The 18,047-nt window shown below is 36.5% G+C and overlaps 4 protein-coding genes across 9 annotated transcripts; all 4 read left to right on the forward strand.

Moving 5' to 3' along the window:
- LOC111798355 (65-kDa microtubule-associated protein 8-like) lies at window positions 1–2,825 on the forward strand (the record flags this gene model as incomplete). 3 transcript variants are annotated; one of them, XM_023681442.1, is given in 8 exon segments in its annotated part: window positions 1–48; window positions 125–284; window positions 375–526; window positions 679–766; window positions 960–1,033; window positions 2,057–2,131; window positions 2,292–2,330; window positions 2,381–2,825. In XM_023681442.1, coding segments are annotated over 8 exon segments (924 nt in total), but the record flags the coding sequence as incomplete, so codon positions are not given.
- A 1,163-nt stretch (window positions 2,826–3,988) lies between these two features.
- On the forward strand, window positions 3,989–7,269 carry LOC111798356 (transcription and mRNA export factor ENY2). 2 transcript variants are annotated; one of them, XM_023681446.1, is made up of 6 exons: window positions 3,989–4,118; window positions 4,262–4,349; window positions 4,421–4,515; window positions 4,886–4,962; window positions 6,766–6,871; window positions 6,967–7,269. In XM_023681446.1, coding segments are annotated over exons 1-5 (336 nt in total). In that variant the 5' UTR covers window positions 3,989–4,116; the 3' UTR covers window positions 6,840–6,871; window positions 6,967–7,269. The 2 variants fall into 2 exon arrangements, with proteins under 2 accessions (XP_023537214.1, XP_023537213.1); XM_023681445.1 differs by having other exon boundaries at window positions 6,766–7,269.
- A 1,255-nt stretch (window positions 7,270–8,524) lies between these two features.
- LOC111798357 (mitochondrial import receptor subunit TOM20-like) lies at window positions 8,525–11,392 on the forward strand (the record flags this gene model as incomplete). The annotated part of the gene is given in 6 exon segments (XM_023681448.1): window positions 8,525–8,614; window positions 9,010–9,088; window positions 9,193–9,362; window positions 9,452–9,499; window positions 10,541–10,648; window positions 10,764–11,392. Coding segments are annotated over 6 exon segments (618 nt in total), but the record flags the coding sequence as incomplete, so codon positions are not given.
- Window positions 11,393–12,254: 862 nt separating this feature from the next.
- Window positions 12,255–15,228, forward strand: LOC111799201 (CTD small phosphatase-like protein 2). Of its 3 annotated transcripts, none has more exons than XM_023682641.1 (7): window positions 12,255–12,530; window positions 13,073–13,268; window positions 13,382–13,515; window positions 13,609–13,705; window positions 13,938–14,213; window positions 14,531–14,868; window positions 14,961–15,228. In XM_023682641.1, exons 2-7 carry the CDS (start codon window positions 13,112–13,114, stop codon window positions 15,180–15,182), a joined length of 1,224 nt encoding a protein of 407 aa, XP_023538409.1. In that variant the 5' UTR covers window positions 12,255–12,530; window positions 13,073–13,111; the 3' UTR covers window positions 15,183–15,228. The 3 variants fall into 3 exon arrangements, with proteins under 3 accessions (XP_023538409.1, XP_023538410.1, XP_023538411.1); XM_023682642.1 differs by having other exon boundaries at window positions 13,944–14,213; XM_023682643.1 differs by having other exon boundaries at window positions 13,953–14,213.
- Window positions 15,229–18,047: the final 2,819 nt, after the last annotated feature.

Here is an 18,047-nt window from a genome sequence, read left to right on the forward strand (position 1 = left end):
CCTGAAATATCTGATCCTGGGAGCCTTGCGTTATATATAATTGAGCAGGTACTACAGACGTGTGGTAATGGTAAATAGAAGATTTAATGAATTAGGTGCTAATTATGTGAAAAAAAATTTAAAGGCTGAGGCTGAAGTCAAGAGACTTGATCAACTGAAAGCAAGCATGATGAAAGAGCTATTTATCAAGAAACAGAAAGAGCTGGAAGATATATGCAACAAATCGCACATGGAGATACCTTCAAGATTAGAAATGGAAAAGATCATAAATCTTATAAATTCTGGTACAGTGCGTAATGACATCAATGATTCGGAATATCATATACTTTATGCAAATCTATTATCCAGATACTAACTTCTATGTACTGCCAAAGGGGAAATTGATCATGTCAATCTCCTAACAAGCATGGATGAACAGATATCAAGAGCAAAGGAAGAAGCATCTAGCCGGAAGACTATAATGGAGAAAGTTGAGAAATGGATGTTAGCATGTGATGAAGAGCGGTGGTTGGAAGAATATAGCATGGTTGGTAATTTTCCTGCAAGCTGCAAAAGACAATTANCAAAAGATAATTACATGACTGAAATCTTAGTCATAAGTAGTAATTATTGAGCTTTCAGNAAAGACAATTACTTGACTGAAATCTTAGTCATAAGTAGTAATTATTGAGCTTTCAGGACCAAAGCCGATACTCAGTCAGCAGAGGTGCTCACAAGAATCTCAGACGTGCAGAACGAGCAAGAATAACAGTCAACAAAATTCCAGGTAATATCAGCAATAATTTCCATGAACTGCAAGGAAGGCTTTAAAGATGGGCTGTGTTAAATTGGCCAGACCATCTTTCGGTACAATATCTTTCCAAGCCAAAGAGATGTGAGCTTCTTGAAATTTGAACATATAAATAGGATTTCATATGACTTCATTATCTTTCTCCTCTTGAAAATTATGTAAACTGCAGCTTTGGTGGAATTGCTCTTGGCAAAGACTAAGAGCTGGGAGGCAGAAAGAAGTAAAGTGTTCTTGTATGATGAGGTAAGCTATATAATGCCTTTCAACAATACTGTTCTTGTCACTTGTTAATCATCATTTGAGACCATGATTATAAGTTTCGTGAATGATATTCTAAAAGCATGCAACTAAGAACCTNACTGTTCTTGTCACTTGTTAATCATCATTTGAGAACATGATTATAAGTTTCGTGAATGATATTCTAAAAGCATGCAACTAAGAACCTAATCCGGTGAGATATTCGATAAACCCTATCAGATATTGTCCTCTTTGGACTTTCCCTTCCGGGCTTCCCCTCAAGGTTTTTAAAACGCGTCTGCTAGGGAGAAGTTTTCACACCATAGTAAAGAATGTTTCGTTCTCCTCTCCAACCGACGTGGGGTCTCACAATCCACCCTTTTCGGGACTCAGCATCCTCGTTGGCACTCGTTTCTCTCTCCAATCAATATGCGACCCCTAATATTGTGAGATCCCACATCGGTCGGAGAGGAGAACGAAAAAGTCTTTAAAAGGGTGTGAAAATCTTTACCTAATAGACGCATTTTAAAAACTTTAAAGAAGCCCGAAAGAAAAACTCNACACTCGTTTCTCTCTCCAATCAATATGCGACCCCTAATATTGTGAGATCCCACATCGGTTGGAGAGGAGAACGAAACAGTCTTTAAAAGGGTGTGAAAATCTTTACCTAATAGACGCATTTTAAAAACTTTAAAGAAGCCCGAAAGAAAAACCCCAAAGAAGACAATATCTACTANTAATAGACGCATTTTAAAAACTTTAAAGAAGCCCGAAAGAAAAACTCCAAAGAAGACAATATCTACTACTGGTGAGCGTGAGCCATCACAGCATCCTTGCCTTCTCCATAAAATATGTATATNCCCAAAGAAGACAATATCTACTATTGGTGAGCAGGAGCCATCACAGCATCCTTGCCTTCTCCATAAAATATGTATATAAAAAGGAACCCAGTTCTTCTTTGCATCTCCCTCCTTCCTAAAAATACCAAATTATCTGTTAATTTCATGAAAACATGTGTCCTATTTTCAGGTGCCTTTGCTAGCAATGCTGGAGGAATATAATGCCCTGAGACAGGAAAAAGAGGAAGAGAAGATGAGACTAAGAGTAAGTACAACGTTACCCTGCTGCGGACTTTTAAATATGGATCATTAACATGCTGAAAGAGGATCTCTTCTTTCCCCATAACCCCATCACATAATTTGAACTAATCAGCAGCAAAAAGCTTTAGCAATGGTCTTTAGACGGTTAATGATAATTTTTCTAGCAGGAGAAGAAAAAATTTCAAACCCAGGTAGCAATCGAACCAGAAAGCTTCTATGGATCAAGACCAAGCACCAGCAGTCGGCNATCGAGCCAGAAAGCTTCTATGGATCAAGACCAAGCACCAGCAGTCGGCGTCTTTCAAATGCTAGCATTAATGGAGGTTATAGCAATGCCATAACTTTGAACAGAAGGCTTTCTCTAGGAATCCAGCAATTGGGATCAAACAGCACAAATTCAGCAAATGTAAGCACCTCTTTCATGAAGGAAGGGAAAACCTCACCTGAACAGCATACGCCTCTTCGGCACAACCTTGTTTCTCAGATCAGAGATGAAACAGCTTCAGTGGTATCCACATTTTCTGGCCCCATATCTCCTTAGTGTTCACTACAAGACTTCAAGCTCAAATGCCATTCATGAAGATAATCCCACAGAATAAAGTTTGAGAGAACCATTGTAGCCTTCAAATAAGCTTATGTCTTAACAGAGGATAGAGAAGATACTCGAGTATTTATTCTATCTTTGAATTTCCTTTTTATTCCAATTGATCACGATTCTCATCCTTCGCCGGAGCATCCTACGGCTGAGATGGAAGAGGAAGCGAATCGAGGAGAAAATCACTCATCAGTCGATGCCTCTTGACGATGATTCCGATGTGTTCAAGCTTCACGATCTTCCGTTTCTTCTCAGCGGCGACATCTGCAGATTTTTCAGCAAGAAGCTTGAGGAAGACCTCGGTGGCGCATGAGACTATAAGCAGGGCTTCTGAATTCACTTTACCGATGTCCTTGTCGATCTTCATCATCATCTTCACTCGTCCCGTCGGAAATCCCGGACGGATAGCCCCGCCGGATTTCTCTTACCGCCATTCCCGGAATCTGTATGACCTGCAAAAATTCGATGGCGGGAATGATGTGTCTCGAAACTTTAATATGACGATAATAACCCTGAACTACTGTTTGGTTCGCGCAGTATGGGTGGGGTTTTTTCGCAAAAGTTACGGGGGCTCTTTCGACATTTAAGGATCTTTCTGAGGTTTTGCCCGGCGGGATATTATAAGTTTGGGTTAAAATATAAATTTACTCCCTNAAACTTTAATATGACGATAATAACCCTGAACTACTGTTTGGTTTGCGCAGTGTGGGTGGGTTTTTTACGCAAAGTTACAGGGGCTCTTTCGGCATTTAAGGATCTTTCAGAGGTTTTTTCCCGGCGGGATATTATAAGTTTGGGTTAAAATATAAATTTACTCCCTTAATTTTAATTTCACTTATGATAATTATTTATAAAAAAAGCTTAAAATTAGTTTTCTCTTAATAGATAGAATCATATATTTTACAACTAAATAATATTATAATTTATATTTATTATTATTATTAATAGTATACGTTTTTTTATTATTTATAATTTATTAATTTTTTTTCATATTTATTATGTTACCAAAAATACCCATAAATTGTNAATCATATATTTTACAACTAAATAATATTATAATTTATATTTTTTTTTTTATTATTAATAGTATACGTTTTTTATTTATTTATAATTTATTAATTTTTTTTCATATTTATTATGTTACCAAAAATACCCATAAATTGTATTTATTGTTGAAATAAGGTCCCTTTTTATTTTTTAGTTGCAATAATTTTTTAATGTTTCGTTTACAATTTAGTCTAAAAAACTATAAATATATAAATAGATAAGATTAATAGACTCGCCGGTCCTCGTCGTCTCCAGTCAGCTGGCGAGTCGCTTGAGTCGTTGGACGGGCTCTGTCGCCGTGAAAGTGAAACTTTTGAAGAATCTCTTATCACAATCCTTCCAATAAAATGTAAGTGTATCATAAGTCAGATTTCATGTCGTCTTTCATCAGATCGTCACTTTTGGAAATTGAAATTTTCGCATCCATGGGCCTAATTGTTGAAGCTTCACTCTATGGCTATAATTGCGATGCCCTAATTTGTGGCGCGACAGGAGGACTTCCATTAATCGGCCTCCGACGCCCGAACCGGAGGATGATCGAGAACAGCAGCCTACTTTTCAAGAAACAATCAATATCAAGGTCTGAAGTTTATTCGGCTCGTTTGTTTTCTGTTGGATTTTGACTCAATTTCATCGTTTCGTTGTGCGTAGCTGATTGAAAGTGGCGAAAAGGAGCGGTTAAAAGAGCTTTTGAGAGAAAGGCTCATCGAATGCGGCTGGAAAGATGATATGAAAGCACTTTGCAGGTTTCCTCTACCTACTACTCTCTTTTGTATTCATTCATTTCATCTATCGATTTATTGTTTCAAAAAATTTCTTGAAATCTGTGTTCATTCCTGTTCCGTTTGTTTCATTGCCAGTCTAGATACAAATTAGGTTTAGGTATTAGTCGTTAATTAACGAGAAGCTGTTGAAAGAAAAATCACTAGTATGTGTATTCTCGTTCAGTCGAGATGGTGATATTGGAAATTACTTCCAACAAAGCTGGAGTGCATGGCTTTACGTGTAAAGATAGCTTTGAAATTAATTCAACCGGCAACTGGAGCTGTGCTATATGCTCATATTAATTCTTTCAGTTCCGAGGCTAAGACTTTTATCTCCCTATTGTTTCTCCAGGGCGTATGTAAGGAAGAAAGGAAGGAACAATGTTAGTGTTGATGACCTTGTGCAGGTCATTACTCCTAAAGGCAGAGGTTTGTTATCACTTACCATTCTAGAAGCGGTTGCTATTGGTTGCATTTATCATAAATCTCCCAACAACTTTCTATCATTCGACCTGAAATTAAAAGATTGAATGATTTTTTAATCTAAGAACTTCAGTAACGGCATAATGCAGCAAACAGTTCTAGGCTTCTGGCATTGCAATAACTCCTCCCACCTGTTTGTATTTCATTATCAGCTTCTTGGACCAATAGCAATAAGTTGCTTATTCTGGAAGTTGGGGTTTTAGTACATCTTGTTCTCCCCTTTATATAGAAGTGAGATCAATATATGCTATACATGATCTATAAATCCGAACTTATCATTGGGTTTTAATATCCGGTGCTTCTTTTAATTTATGGTCTAAAATGTGTGTTACTCTATATGCAAATTGTCATATCGAGCTTGTGAAATCATGAAAATTGTGAGAACACGACTCTTTTGGCGATCATGGCGCTCACTCTTGATGTTATTGTCTTTTTGTTTTTTATATGGTAAAAGATTGGGATCCTATTTATGCTTTTATGCTGATTTGTGCAAGAATTCTTGACTTTAATTGAACTTGGATCTACACTCAACTGTTTAATGGTTATCTTGTAGTTGTATACTTTCGTAAATAAAATATGATAGCTTGCTGCTAAACTACTAGTGATTTAGATACTGTGAATTAGTGTGTGGTTGATCTCTTTCCCCTGCCGAAACGATCCTTGACCTGACACATCATCTAAAAATCAATACATATGATGGAAGAAAACTCCATGTTATGTATTCTAGAAAGGCTCCATGTTTTAGTCCTTTCATGGCCCAAGATGAGGTTCAACAAACAAACTTCATCTGCATGACCTGTCCCTTTAAGATCCATGTGCTAGCAACATTCCTCAACAATTATTACGTATTACCCCATATCTTGAAGTACACTAAATCGTTGTTATCAAACATGAGTAGGCCTTCTGAATCAATATATGAGATCATAGCTTTCAATCTCATGAAAAAATCAACAACAGTAGGAAAGCCTTTACGTTGGAAGAATTCCTTCAAATCTAATCAAATTACAAGGAGTCGAATCAGGTCTTAGGTCTTGGAGAATGATTGATAAAAAAAACATCCACTAAAAAAAAGTTTCAGAAAAAAAGTTAAAAAACAATATTGCAGGTCTTTTATATAACTGACGAGTTAAGCTTGGTTGATAGAAAGTAGACACGAAGTGTGCATATGTGTTTCGTTTTCGAGGGATATTCTGAAACGAGTCGGTAAGAATCTAGAAGAAATCCTCCACAACTCCTACCTAAGCTTGATTTTCACACCGTTCCAAAGAACCGGCTTAACACGGAAGAGAATGAATTCAAGTCACCTAGGGGTTTTCACTGGTTGTCATGAGGGACGCCCCCATTAGTTTTAGCACTGAGTCCATTATTTTGCAACCGTTAGGCATCTTGAAACTGCACCTAAAGGACCATAATAAAGATGACTTTCATAACCATCTGCCAATTAAACCCATGATAATAAAGATGACTTTCATAACCATCTGCCAATTAAACCTCGCATATCATGATAGTTTTGTCTGTGGGAATAGTTGAGGTATGTGCAAGCTGGTCCAAAACACTCACAGATTTGTAAGAAAAAAATGCACATCATGTTAAAAGATTTTCACCATAACATTACTTGTCTGGCTCCCTTGCTGCACACTGATTGCAGAGTTGGGTTTTGATACGTGTACGTTTAATTATCGTCTTATCTTATTGATGGTTCTTCTTGCCAAAATCGATTTTGACTCTGGTTCGAATGATGTCTTGCAGCTTCAGTTCCAGATTCAGTGAAAGCCGAACTGCTGCAGCGCATCCAAACTTTCCTTGCATCAACAGCCATCTGACATACACAAGAACATTGGAAGTCACTAAAAAAGTATCTCCTTCATCCCCTTACCCTTACTAAACCAGCTAAACCACTTATTCTACACTATATATGGAATTGGTTTGGACTTTTTCTTATCAAATTAGATTGCTTCTGCTGGGAAAATCCAAGTCAAGTTCCATTTTTCGGGTTGCCGAGGATGATGATGCATTGTGTAAACTTCATACGCTGTCAACAAAATCCTGATTGGTGAGTGTTTTGTTGTATAATGCAAGTAAAAAGGTAGCTGTTTGAGTTTTATTTAGTACACAGGACACTGAAACACGTGATGATAACTCTATTTTACCGAATAGTTGGTCTGTTGTAACTCTTGATTTGGCTACTTTGATGGTGTACTATGTCTTTCGATTTGTTCAATTGCTTGCAGCCGCAACTGTCAACTTCTCTTATCAACTTCTTTGCTTTTCTTTCTTGTGCTTTCATTTACGAAACTGGTGATCCATGTTTTCAAAATAATTTTATTCTATATATATACACATATACACATATACACCTATACCTATACCTATACCTATACCTATACCTATACCTATACCTATACATATACATATATAGACACACACGTATGTAGATATATATGTACAATATATACATGTGGTCATTGTTTACTAGTTTTAAGATTGAGTTAAAAATCATTTTCAATAGTAAAATAAGGCATATTTGTATTTATTATTATTTTTATCATGTGAATAATTCAAACCTCTAATTTTTTGGTTGATGGTATACACTTATATTGACATGTTTGTATTAATTGATTCCTAATGAAGGTAAAAAATGGTCATTTTTATTTCGTTGTTTTTGTTGTGCTACGTTTGTATTAATATAAATATGATTCTTATTTTGAACCGATAACCGATAAGCATTACTTATAGGAATACTTTTCATTCGGACTTTTGACTATATATTGCTTGTAATATGTTTTTTGCTTTGATCTTCATTAACCTTATTGAATTGATATACTCCTACTAGCATTTTCTTCCTCGACAAAATGTAATATAAATATGAATGAAACCTCGGCAATCTAAAACTAAAATGAAAAATGAAGCTGAATGCAGTTACAACATATTAAGAGCTAAATATTGAAAGGGCTAAATTAATAAAATTATCTCTATATTTTATACTTTATTTCAAAAATATTATTATCATTAATAATAGGTTTAAAAAACATATAAAATTTTAAAAGAATCATATTATTAAATATTAATAAGAACCCTTTATGGACATAGATTAACTTTTAAATTTATTTAAAAAAAATTTAAGATTATTAATCAAACTTTTTGAAAACTCTATTTTTTAAACAAAAAAATAGTTTTCCCAAACTAAATACTTTTAGAGAATACTTTTGAATTTTTTTATTTAAAGTTACAAATTAAAAAAAAAAAAAATATAGAACAAAGTGCAAATATTTTTATTAATTTATCCCATTTTCTTAAAATACCGCGAATTTTCAATTCGGGGTAACAAAATGGGCCAAATTTTGGCTCAAATCAAAGCCCTCTGGGATGGAAATTGAACCCTACTGTGTACTTGAACCCATTGCCACTACCACTAGAATTGGAGTCGGAGAAAAACATTGGGGGACGGGTGCTCTTTCTCTGAATCCCTCGTTTACTCTCGTTTCTCCGTTCGTCAACCATGGAGTTCTCTCAGGAGGATTTTGATCACCTTCTTCTCTCCGAGCACGCTAGAAAAACCGCCGAAGCTAACTACGCCACCAACCCCCTTGATGCTGATGTATCTCTTCCTTCCTTCCTATTACTTGATTTCATGTTTCTTATTATATCTATCTTCATCTGATCTTACTCTCCACTGAACTTGACATCGATTTTCGCCAGTTTCTGTCGCGTTTTCTCGTTTTTGTATGCTTGGTCTTTTAGCTGAATTGCTGTTCTGGGGGAAGGGGGTGGATATCACTAGGAAATTCATGTTTCCATTCAATTTAAGCTAGTTAAAACTGTAGTTTATTGTCTCTTCATATCGTTCTATTCATGCATTTTTCAGAATTTGACCAAGTNGTTCTGGGGGAAGGGGGTGGATATCACTAGGAAATTCATGTTGCCTTTCAATTTAAGCTATTTAAAACTGTAGTTTATTGTCTCGTCATATCGTTCTATTCATGCATTTTTCAGAATTTGACCAACTGGGGCGGGGCGTTGCTTGAGTTATCTCAATTCCAGAATGTTTCTGATTCGAAGGATATGATCAGAGGTACGTTTATTACCCTTCTACATGTTTAAGAATCTGCGTTGATCGTATCATGCCATGATGAACTAAAATGTACGGATGAAAACAAACAAAATCTGATCGTGCAGACGCTGTTCTAAAGCTGGAGGAGGCTTTGGCTATTAATCCCACGAAGCATGATGCTCTTTGGTGTCTTGGAAATGCCCACACTTCACATGCATTTCTGACTCCCGACCCAAATGAGGCCAATGTCTATTTTGATAAAGCTCGTGATTGTTTCCAGAAGGCAGTAGATGAGGTGATAAATGCAGATTTTATTGAAGTAATCCAAGCTTTGTAATTCTGTAACTTTTGTTTATTCTAAATGGTTGGGATTTTTTTCCTCAGGATCCTAGTAACGAGCTTTACCGCAAGTCGCTGGAAGTCACTGCAAAGGTGATGTTATGACATAGCACTGTCATTTGATTCTCAGTTTGTACTGAAATGCACTTGTATAGCTTGCTTGGAAGAGAATTATTTCAAAGATAGGCGTTGTAGCTGGGATTCTAGGACAGTGTGGTATTAGTAACTATGGAGTCCATTTTTTTGAGCAAGTATTATGATTCTTACTGTTAGTTTTCCTTGCTTTAGGCTTTCGGGTTTGTTGCCACATGCATAATAGAGTTAAGATTGGATTGAGGATTACTTCCATTAAAATGAGGTAGGTTTTGTTTATGTGGTTAGAATCCTCTCCCTTCTCCTCCTCCTCTATTTGCATGTCATTGTTCATATGTTTTGTTTATGCCATTAGGGTTGTCATATTTTTTCAACATCATATCTTTGAAAAGAAATTTAGTCAGTTTTTTGAGGAATTACAGAGTCTTTTGAAGATTGTTACTATAAAATGTAGTATATATATATGAATTTCCTCAAGATCAGTGGCATGTAATTATGTTCAATATAAGCTTGTCCTTCTTCAAATGTTTCTGCTCACTGCTCAAGCCCACCACTAATAGATATTGCTCTATTTGGGCTTCCCCTCAAAGTTTTAAAACGCGTCTGCAAAATAAATGTTTAGTTCCCCTCTTCAACCGATATGGGATCTCACAATTCACCCCTCTTAGAGACCCAACGTTCTCTATGGCACACCGCCGGAGACTGGCTCTTTGTATCATTTGTAATAGCCCAAGCCCACCGCTAACAGATATTGCCCTCTTTGGGCTTCCCCTCAAGGTTTTAAAACCGTCTGCTAGGGAGAGGTTTTCACACCCTTATAAGGAATGCTTATCTCCCTTCTCCAACTGATGTGGGATCTCACAGTCTTTATGAAAAAAGAGAGGCTATAATTGGTCCATTGCTACTGTTGCTATATTCTGGGTACTCTGGTTGATAGATATGGGTTCATGTTTCGAGAAATTTTAATTAGTATTGGAAGAAACCGAATCTCTATTTGGAAGTACGGGCATTACTTGATTTCTGATCGTTCTGTTGTCTCAGGCACCCGAATTTCATTCGGAGATTCACAAGCATGGAATCGGTCAGCAGACTGCAGGGCCTTCAGGTGGGGGATCTTCTGCTTCTGCTACTGCTGCTTCAAACCCTAAGGTTATTTAGCTTGGATTGTTTTCTCTAATCTTTTGGTAGAGAGCATTTGATCTGCTTGCTAACAACAGGGGTTATTTGTTATTTTCTTTGTTGTGGTACAATTTACAAACACCAGAGTTCCAAGACAAAGAGCAGTGATCTCAAATATGACATATGTGGATGGATCATCCTTGCCGTTGGACTCGTTGCTTGGGTTGGAATGACGAAATCCCACGTTCCACCGCCTCCTCCGAGGTGAGGCTTTTCGACTCCGCGACTGCAAATCTATTCTATTGGAATGTGGAATGTCTCTTTGCTGAAATTCCTCCCATGGAAGTGCTCACCAAGATACAGTAAAGAAGAATCTTGACATTGTGATGCAGAATGCCTACCTCACTCTGGTATTTAGCTTATGAGTGCTTCTCATTTCTAGTGTTCTAGCTTAGCTTTGATATCATTTTGTGCTTAGTTGATAATTAGCCCGAAACTCAAATATTCGGTGGCGGTTTTTGATAAAGTAAAGAAAATATCTGCACTCGTAGTTGGTTGAACTATGTATTTCTATGTCGGTTTGGTTCGAGTTTTTAGCGTTTGCCTGACTATATGTACAATGCCAACCGGGAGAAAGTCCCCATTGTCGGTTCGGTTAGTTCTTGTTGGTTTTGGCGAAGGTTGATGTTAAAACCAGATGCTGAAACCAACCCTTGTAGTGTATGGAATTGTATATGATCATGAACTTCAGGAAGAACAGTGTTTTTTTAGCTATGACTCAGAAAATGAAAGGCTCGATTCGATTTCCCGATTGAATCCCGATTGAATCGAGGGCAAATGCCTGAAAAAATCCTATTTCGATGGAATCTAAAAATAAATTAGGATTAAGAGATGGGATTTGGTTGGTTTAAGGATATTATTACAAAATTTAAAATTTAAAAAAAATTAACTAATATTAATAAGACATTTGAATATCATTTTAAAACTTTTATATTTGAATTTTAAATTAATAAAAAAAAATTGATTTACACTTGGTCTGGCCCAATTACTAGCCTACCAATAATTGCCCATATTAGTCCCTACACGTGGCAAACATCCGAGTCACCACGTCAAGCAGATTAAATTTGAAAGTAAGAAACGAACGGTCGAGGAGCTATCGTAGAGAGCAGCTTCATTTTTCCGTGCGGCGCTCAATTTTTTGAAATTTCAAAAAAGATTCCTCCAACGAGGCAACAGGTGTACCAAAATTTCATCATTAGCCCAATAGTTTCCGATATTCCCAAATTCCTCCACAATATTTTCTCCTTATTACCGAATACCTCCACACCGAAAATCCTCATAAATTAATTTTAAAAAATAGTTGTCTAAATTTTATAAATATAAAATTGTTGCTTACTGAGAAATTGGGGCCTGTCTTTAATATTCAGGAAATAGAGACCCCTATCAAACAGAAACAAAAGTCAAATTCTGAGGGCGAAAATTAAATAAACGAAGTTGTGGATCCAATTAACGTGGCAGTAGAACAGAGCGAGTACGGTAATTTTGACGTTTATCGCGAGTAGGAAAAGGACGAGCTACATTTCATTAAAAATAAAAAATAAAAATACTTATTTATCTTCTCATCCTTTTGTCCGAACGAAACTTAATTTTCGATCCCTCTGCTTTCCCTCTCTCTTTTCGCTTTCATTGGGAGGGAAAAACCTCCAAACTTCTAAAATCCAATCCTCTGTTTTCGTCTCTGCAAAAACCAGGCTAGGGTTTCTTCTGATTGCTCCAGCTTCAGCTCGATCTCTCGTTCAATATCTTTTTTGAACTCATATTCTGCTCTTTTTCCGGTCTGATATCAGTCAAAGTTAACAACCTGCTTCCCTCCGCTTTCTGTGATCTTCTTCTGGTTAAAGTTTTGCCTCAGGTACTGTTTAACTTTGATTTTCTCGCTTTGTGCCTTGTTTATATTGCTTCTCTTTGCTTTCTTTAGCTTTCTTACTCCGGAATTTTGGTATCATTTCTTGACTCTGCCGATCTCTAGCTTGCTGCGTGATTTCTGTTATTTCAGACAATGGATTGTGGATTTTACTCTGTTGTAATCACCGTGTTTTTTAATGTTTGTTTGTTCAATTCGAATGTTGTGGATATATTAATCGATAATCTACTGCTGATGATTCGGAAGTTTGGTATGTTTTAAAGTTCTTGTCGTAAACCCTAAAACATTTCTGAATTTAAAATTCTTAGATTTGGCTCTTTATGTTGGACGTGCTCTCAATTACTCTGACATATTGCGTTGGTGGTTAATTTCTGAATTTAAAATTCTTTGACTGGGTGTTTCTAAAGAATTTTAGCTTTGATCTGCGGCTAATTTCATTGTACGTTGGTAATTTTTGAGCTCTAGTACTGTTAATTATAGTGAAAGTTGTTTCTAAATCAGTTTCGTTTAAACATCTCTGTTAATTATAGTGAGCTTGAGATTGGAACTTCTTCCCAGCAATTTGGAAAATGCAGACAAAGAAAAAAGGTCATGGGAGAAATGCTGCTCGTGAGATTGTCAGTCCCAAAGTTCTACGATCTCAAAGAAAATACAATGAAACCATACAAGTTGTAGAAAAGAATGTTACTGAACGATTAATATCCTCTGCTAGAAAACGTACTGTTGGTAATTCTCTTACTGGAGTTTTTCTTTTCATGGGTTGGTGGAAACCCATTTACGTTTAAACCATCTAAGTTCAATCCTGTTAGATTTTGTTGAATTGTTCGTCTCATTTTCAGGTGGTTTGCCATCAAAAAATAATGAAGAAGATGTTTTAACCGATTTGAACATTAAATATGATTTTCTACGCAATGAGAGTTCTGGTGCTTGTTTGGACCACGATGCAACTGATGGTGCTACCTTGGGCTTCAAGGTAAATTATTCATGAATACTGCCTAGACAAACGGACCTACATCATGTGTAGCTTTCCACGAGGGTTATTTCTTATCTGTAATTCGTTTGGCAGGCTTATGATGATGACATTGATAAGTCTGCATCAGAAACCATATTTTCTCCTGCTTTTCATGCATCTGCTCACGCTGGAGGAGAAGCTCATAATGGAGGTAGATGATTAAATTAATTCATGGAGAGCAACATTTTTCTTTGGAGTGAAAATTATTCTGTAACACGCTTGGATTGTAATTTAGGTTTAATTTAGGTTTTAGTTTATGTGATTAGGATAAGAATTACACTAAAGCCTCATTTGCTTTAACTAATTTGAGATTCTCTGATATCATGAAATTTAGTTGTGTTGAACTGTTAGGTTCAAGAAATTTAGTTGTTCTCATAATGCAGATCTAGGGGATGCAGGTCTATCATCTGAAGTATCCGCTATATATCTTGCCATGAGGAACTCTAAGCTTGAGTGTGTCGATGAGCATGCCCATGATACTATGGCAGCTGAAGTTCACGTGCAGGATGATGAATACGAGGAAATCGACGATTTTGATCCTTATTTCTTCATCAAGAATCTGCCTGATTTATCAGCAGTCGTCCCAACTTATCGACCTATGCTACTACCAAAACAGACTCGGAGTTGCCCTTCTACGACTCTTGTTTTGGACTTGGACGGTAACAAGTTTTAACCCCAATATCGTGCCTGTTTCTTATGATGAATATACACTGGTCATTGTGAAGGTTTTTATTAAATAGCCCACTCTTTTCTTTCTAACTAGTCGAGAGATTATGGGTCGATTTGGAATGACTTTTGAATCGCTTAAAAACACTTTTTGTGGACTTAAGCAGTTAAAAGGTCATTCCAAACTGTTATTATAAGTGGGGGGTAGTTGAATATAGGGGCCTTGTTCATTAATCAATGCAGCCTATAAACGTTCATGTTCTTAAATTGAACCTTTTAAAACAACCCACCGTGTACCTTCATTTTGCAGAAACTCTGGTGCACTCTACACTCGAGCCATGTGTTGATGCCGATTTTACCTTCCCTGTAAATTTCAACCTCCAGGAGCATACGGTTTATGTACGATGCCGACCTTATCTCAGAGACTTCATGGAAGCAGTTGCCCAACACTTCGAGATCATCATATTTACAGCTAGCCAGAGTATTTATGCAGAACAGCTCCTGAATGTTCTTGATCCAAAGAGGAAAATATTTCGTCACCGTGTTTTTCGCGAGTCGTGTGTTTTTGTTGATGGGAACTACATCAAAGATCTCTCAGTTCTCGGGCGTGATTTGGCACGCGTTATCATCGTCGATAATTCTCCACAGGTAACCCCGCCCGTGTTACCATTTCTAAGTTAGAACGCCTGATATTTTATTCGTTATGAAGCTCGAAATGTTCTATATAATACATATTTCAGGCATTTGGGTTCCAAGTGGACAATGGAATCCCAATAGAGAGCTGGTTTGATGATCGTTCAGACAGAGAATTGCTTCTGTTACTTCCATTTTTGGAAACGCTTATGGGAGTTGAAGATGTGAGACCACTTATAGCTCAAAAGTTCAACCTTCGCCAGAAAATAGCAGCTGCCGTTTATCCCTCGCTGAATTCATTTGAAAGGCAAGCCGCTAATATGTATTAAGATTTTGTGAAGATTGTTGGAATAAGAACTAACCATATTCTCCCTATTTAACTCTNAACAGAGGAAAAAGGCATCGAGTAGTAGTGTAGACTTTTATTTATTTATTTATTTATTATTATTATTATTTAATTTCATGAGTTCTCAAGTTGAATGGAAGAATCTTTTGTTTTGAAATGGTAAATGAATTTACCATGATTCGTATTGTTATTAGTCTCATAATTTTAAAACGTGTCTATTAGGAAGAAGTTTCTATTTCTTTAAAAGGAAGTTTTTTTTTTCTTTCCAACCAATGTAAGATTTCACAATTCGGGTTTTTTTTGGGTCCAATTGGGTATTTAGCTCTATATCATTTGTAACATTTCAAATCCACTATCAGTAGATTTTATCTTTTTAGCCCGTTACGTATAGTCGTCAACCTCACGATTTTAACACGTCTACTAAAGAGAGGTTTACATATATTTATAAGGAATGCTTAGTCATCACTAGAAATGTCCGTAGGAGCAGATTACGAATGAGCCCGTCCTCACCATCCATTTATGAAATTTTCATTATCTCAATAAATCACATAAACTAATATCTATAAAAAAAAATTGGAAAAAGAAAAGAAAAAAAATCCACGTCGTTTTAGTAAACAAGTAAAAACCGAAGGACTTGCATTTAGCGTCCGTAAGCATAATAAACCATGCTGGTTAATTTCGTAACCATGGTTAAGATTTGTAAGCCGTATATAAAACAGTAGTGTACCCATCTATCTTCATCTTCATCTCCCGCCACATTTCTTATTCGTCTCCTGCCATTTCAATATTTTGAAACTGATCTCTCGAAAGGCATCTCTCCATTTTCTGAAGACATGGTGAGTTGTACAAGCTCTCAGAGAATCATATTTTTCTTTCTTGATCATTACTCTCTCTCTCTCTGCGTTTCAAATTTACTTCTGTAACCGATATTTTCATCCAGGTTGTTGCACAGAAATTTAAGGAAGCAGAGATCACGGAGCAGGACTCTCGTCTCCTGGTTAGTTCCTTTGAAACTTATTATATTTTATTAATCAATTCTTGTGTCTTGGAGATGGATTTGAAATTTCTATTGCGGATAATTGTGGCGAAAGATAGCTGAACTTGAATCTGTTTGTTTGCCTTGTTGTTGAATGTAGCTCGCTCTCTACTCGTTAAACTGATCCACTTAGTTTCCTAATTTTCATCTCCTGCTAGACTTCAGTAGCTCAGTATTTTAGTTATGTAGACCTGCAACATGCTTTCAAAGCATGACCATGACACAATGCAGGCTGGAATTGGCCTGCTGAGGGGATCGAAAATCACACGATGAAGAAAAATGCTCAAATCTTTTTCAACATTTTACTTTCTGCGCACGAAATGTGTTCCGTAGTATCCAACTTAACTTGCAACCCGGCGCTCTTTTTTCCTAACATTGAAAGATTGAAAGATGAGATATAGCTAATGGAGAACCAAATTTCTCAATATACCTCTTCCTTATGAGGATTATTGGAGGAGTAATTCTATGTAAGCTAATTAAGAGGAAGATAGTAAGAAACATATTTCTATTGGCATGAGGCCTTTTGGAGAAAACAAAAAAAAAACTATGAGAGTTTATAGTCTCAAACTCAAAGTGAAGAATGTCATACCTTTTTGGAGATCCGTGATTCTTAACACTTACATTTTTTCTTACATTTTTTCTTAATACTAGCAGCTGGGATATATGACAATGAGTTAGAACTTGAGGAGTTCTGTTTGTAAGATGGTTCATACACTGGTTCAACTGATGAGAACAATGGATAATATGCCCGGAGAGGTAATGGCCAAAGCGAATTCACAATTAGAATGAGAGCGTTGATGTTTCTAAAATGTGAATTTCCACCAAGTACTACAAGATACAGCTTGTTTGGTATCCACGACTGATTCTTTGTCTCAGCGCACCATATTGATGAAGCTCCTCTACTATGATATTACCATATGTTTCTTGACATACTCTTTTTCACAATTATTCAATGTTTGTTTCAATCGTTGGGAGCATTTGTACTTCACATGCTATTGTGATGCATTTTTCTTGCTTATAGTTTTTATCTACGCTACACCGGCTAACCAATTGTTAATTTGTGCTGCTACTTGCATACAAAGCTCAGGCGTTCACTTTCTTATGACAGTAGAAAAGGATATTTTCTCCTCTAGAACAAATTTGTCGTCCAAGAGATCTCTAATTACAATTGTCTTATTGCAGCCCTCCACTCTTCAGGAGTTACACAGGAACAGGCACACCATCCCTGGACTAAAATCCATGAAGGATGGAGGTTGGAAACGTCAACAGCAAGCCCTTTTTATTAGCTCTTGAAGTAAGGGATTGAAATTTATGGAGATGAAACAACTTTTATGCACAGATAAAGAGCGTGCTTGATCCATGTGAGAAGGAAAGTGATTGTGAGATCCCATATCGATCGGAGAGGGGAACGAAGCATTCCTTATAAGGATGTGGAAACCTCTTTTAACATACGGGTTTTAAGACTATGAGGCCGACAACAATACGTAACTGATTAAAGCGGACAATATTTACTAGCAGTAGGTTTAGGCTAGACAGGATCGTACTGATGTTCTACTCAATAATCCAATGATATTGGTATCTTTTTCTTTTGCTTATTTCTGAGCTGAATCAATAGAATTTCAAAACGCTTGAAATCCACATTTAATTTTGACTCTTTGACTGTTTTTTTATTTCAGGCTTCATATCATACTCTTCAAAACGTCAAAAGGGAGATGGTTTTGTTGAAGCCAAAGGATGCCGAAGACTTGGTATGCACCATCTTCTATAATTCCGAGTGTTGGCTTTTGTTTTAAAGGATCTCAATACTTGCCT

The sequence above is a fragment of the Cucurbita pepo genome, chromosome LG07 (genome assembly GCF_002806865.2).
Source record: "Cucurbita pepo subsp. pepo cultivar mu-cu-16 chromosome LG07, ASM280686v2, whole genome shotgun sequence".
In the NCBI taxonomy this organism is placed as follows: domain Eukaryota; kingdom Viridiplantae; phylum Streptophyta; class Magnoliopsida; order Cucurbitales; family Cucurbitaceae; genus Cucurbita; species Cucurbita pepo.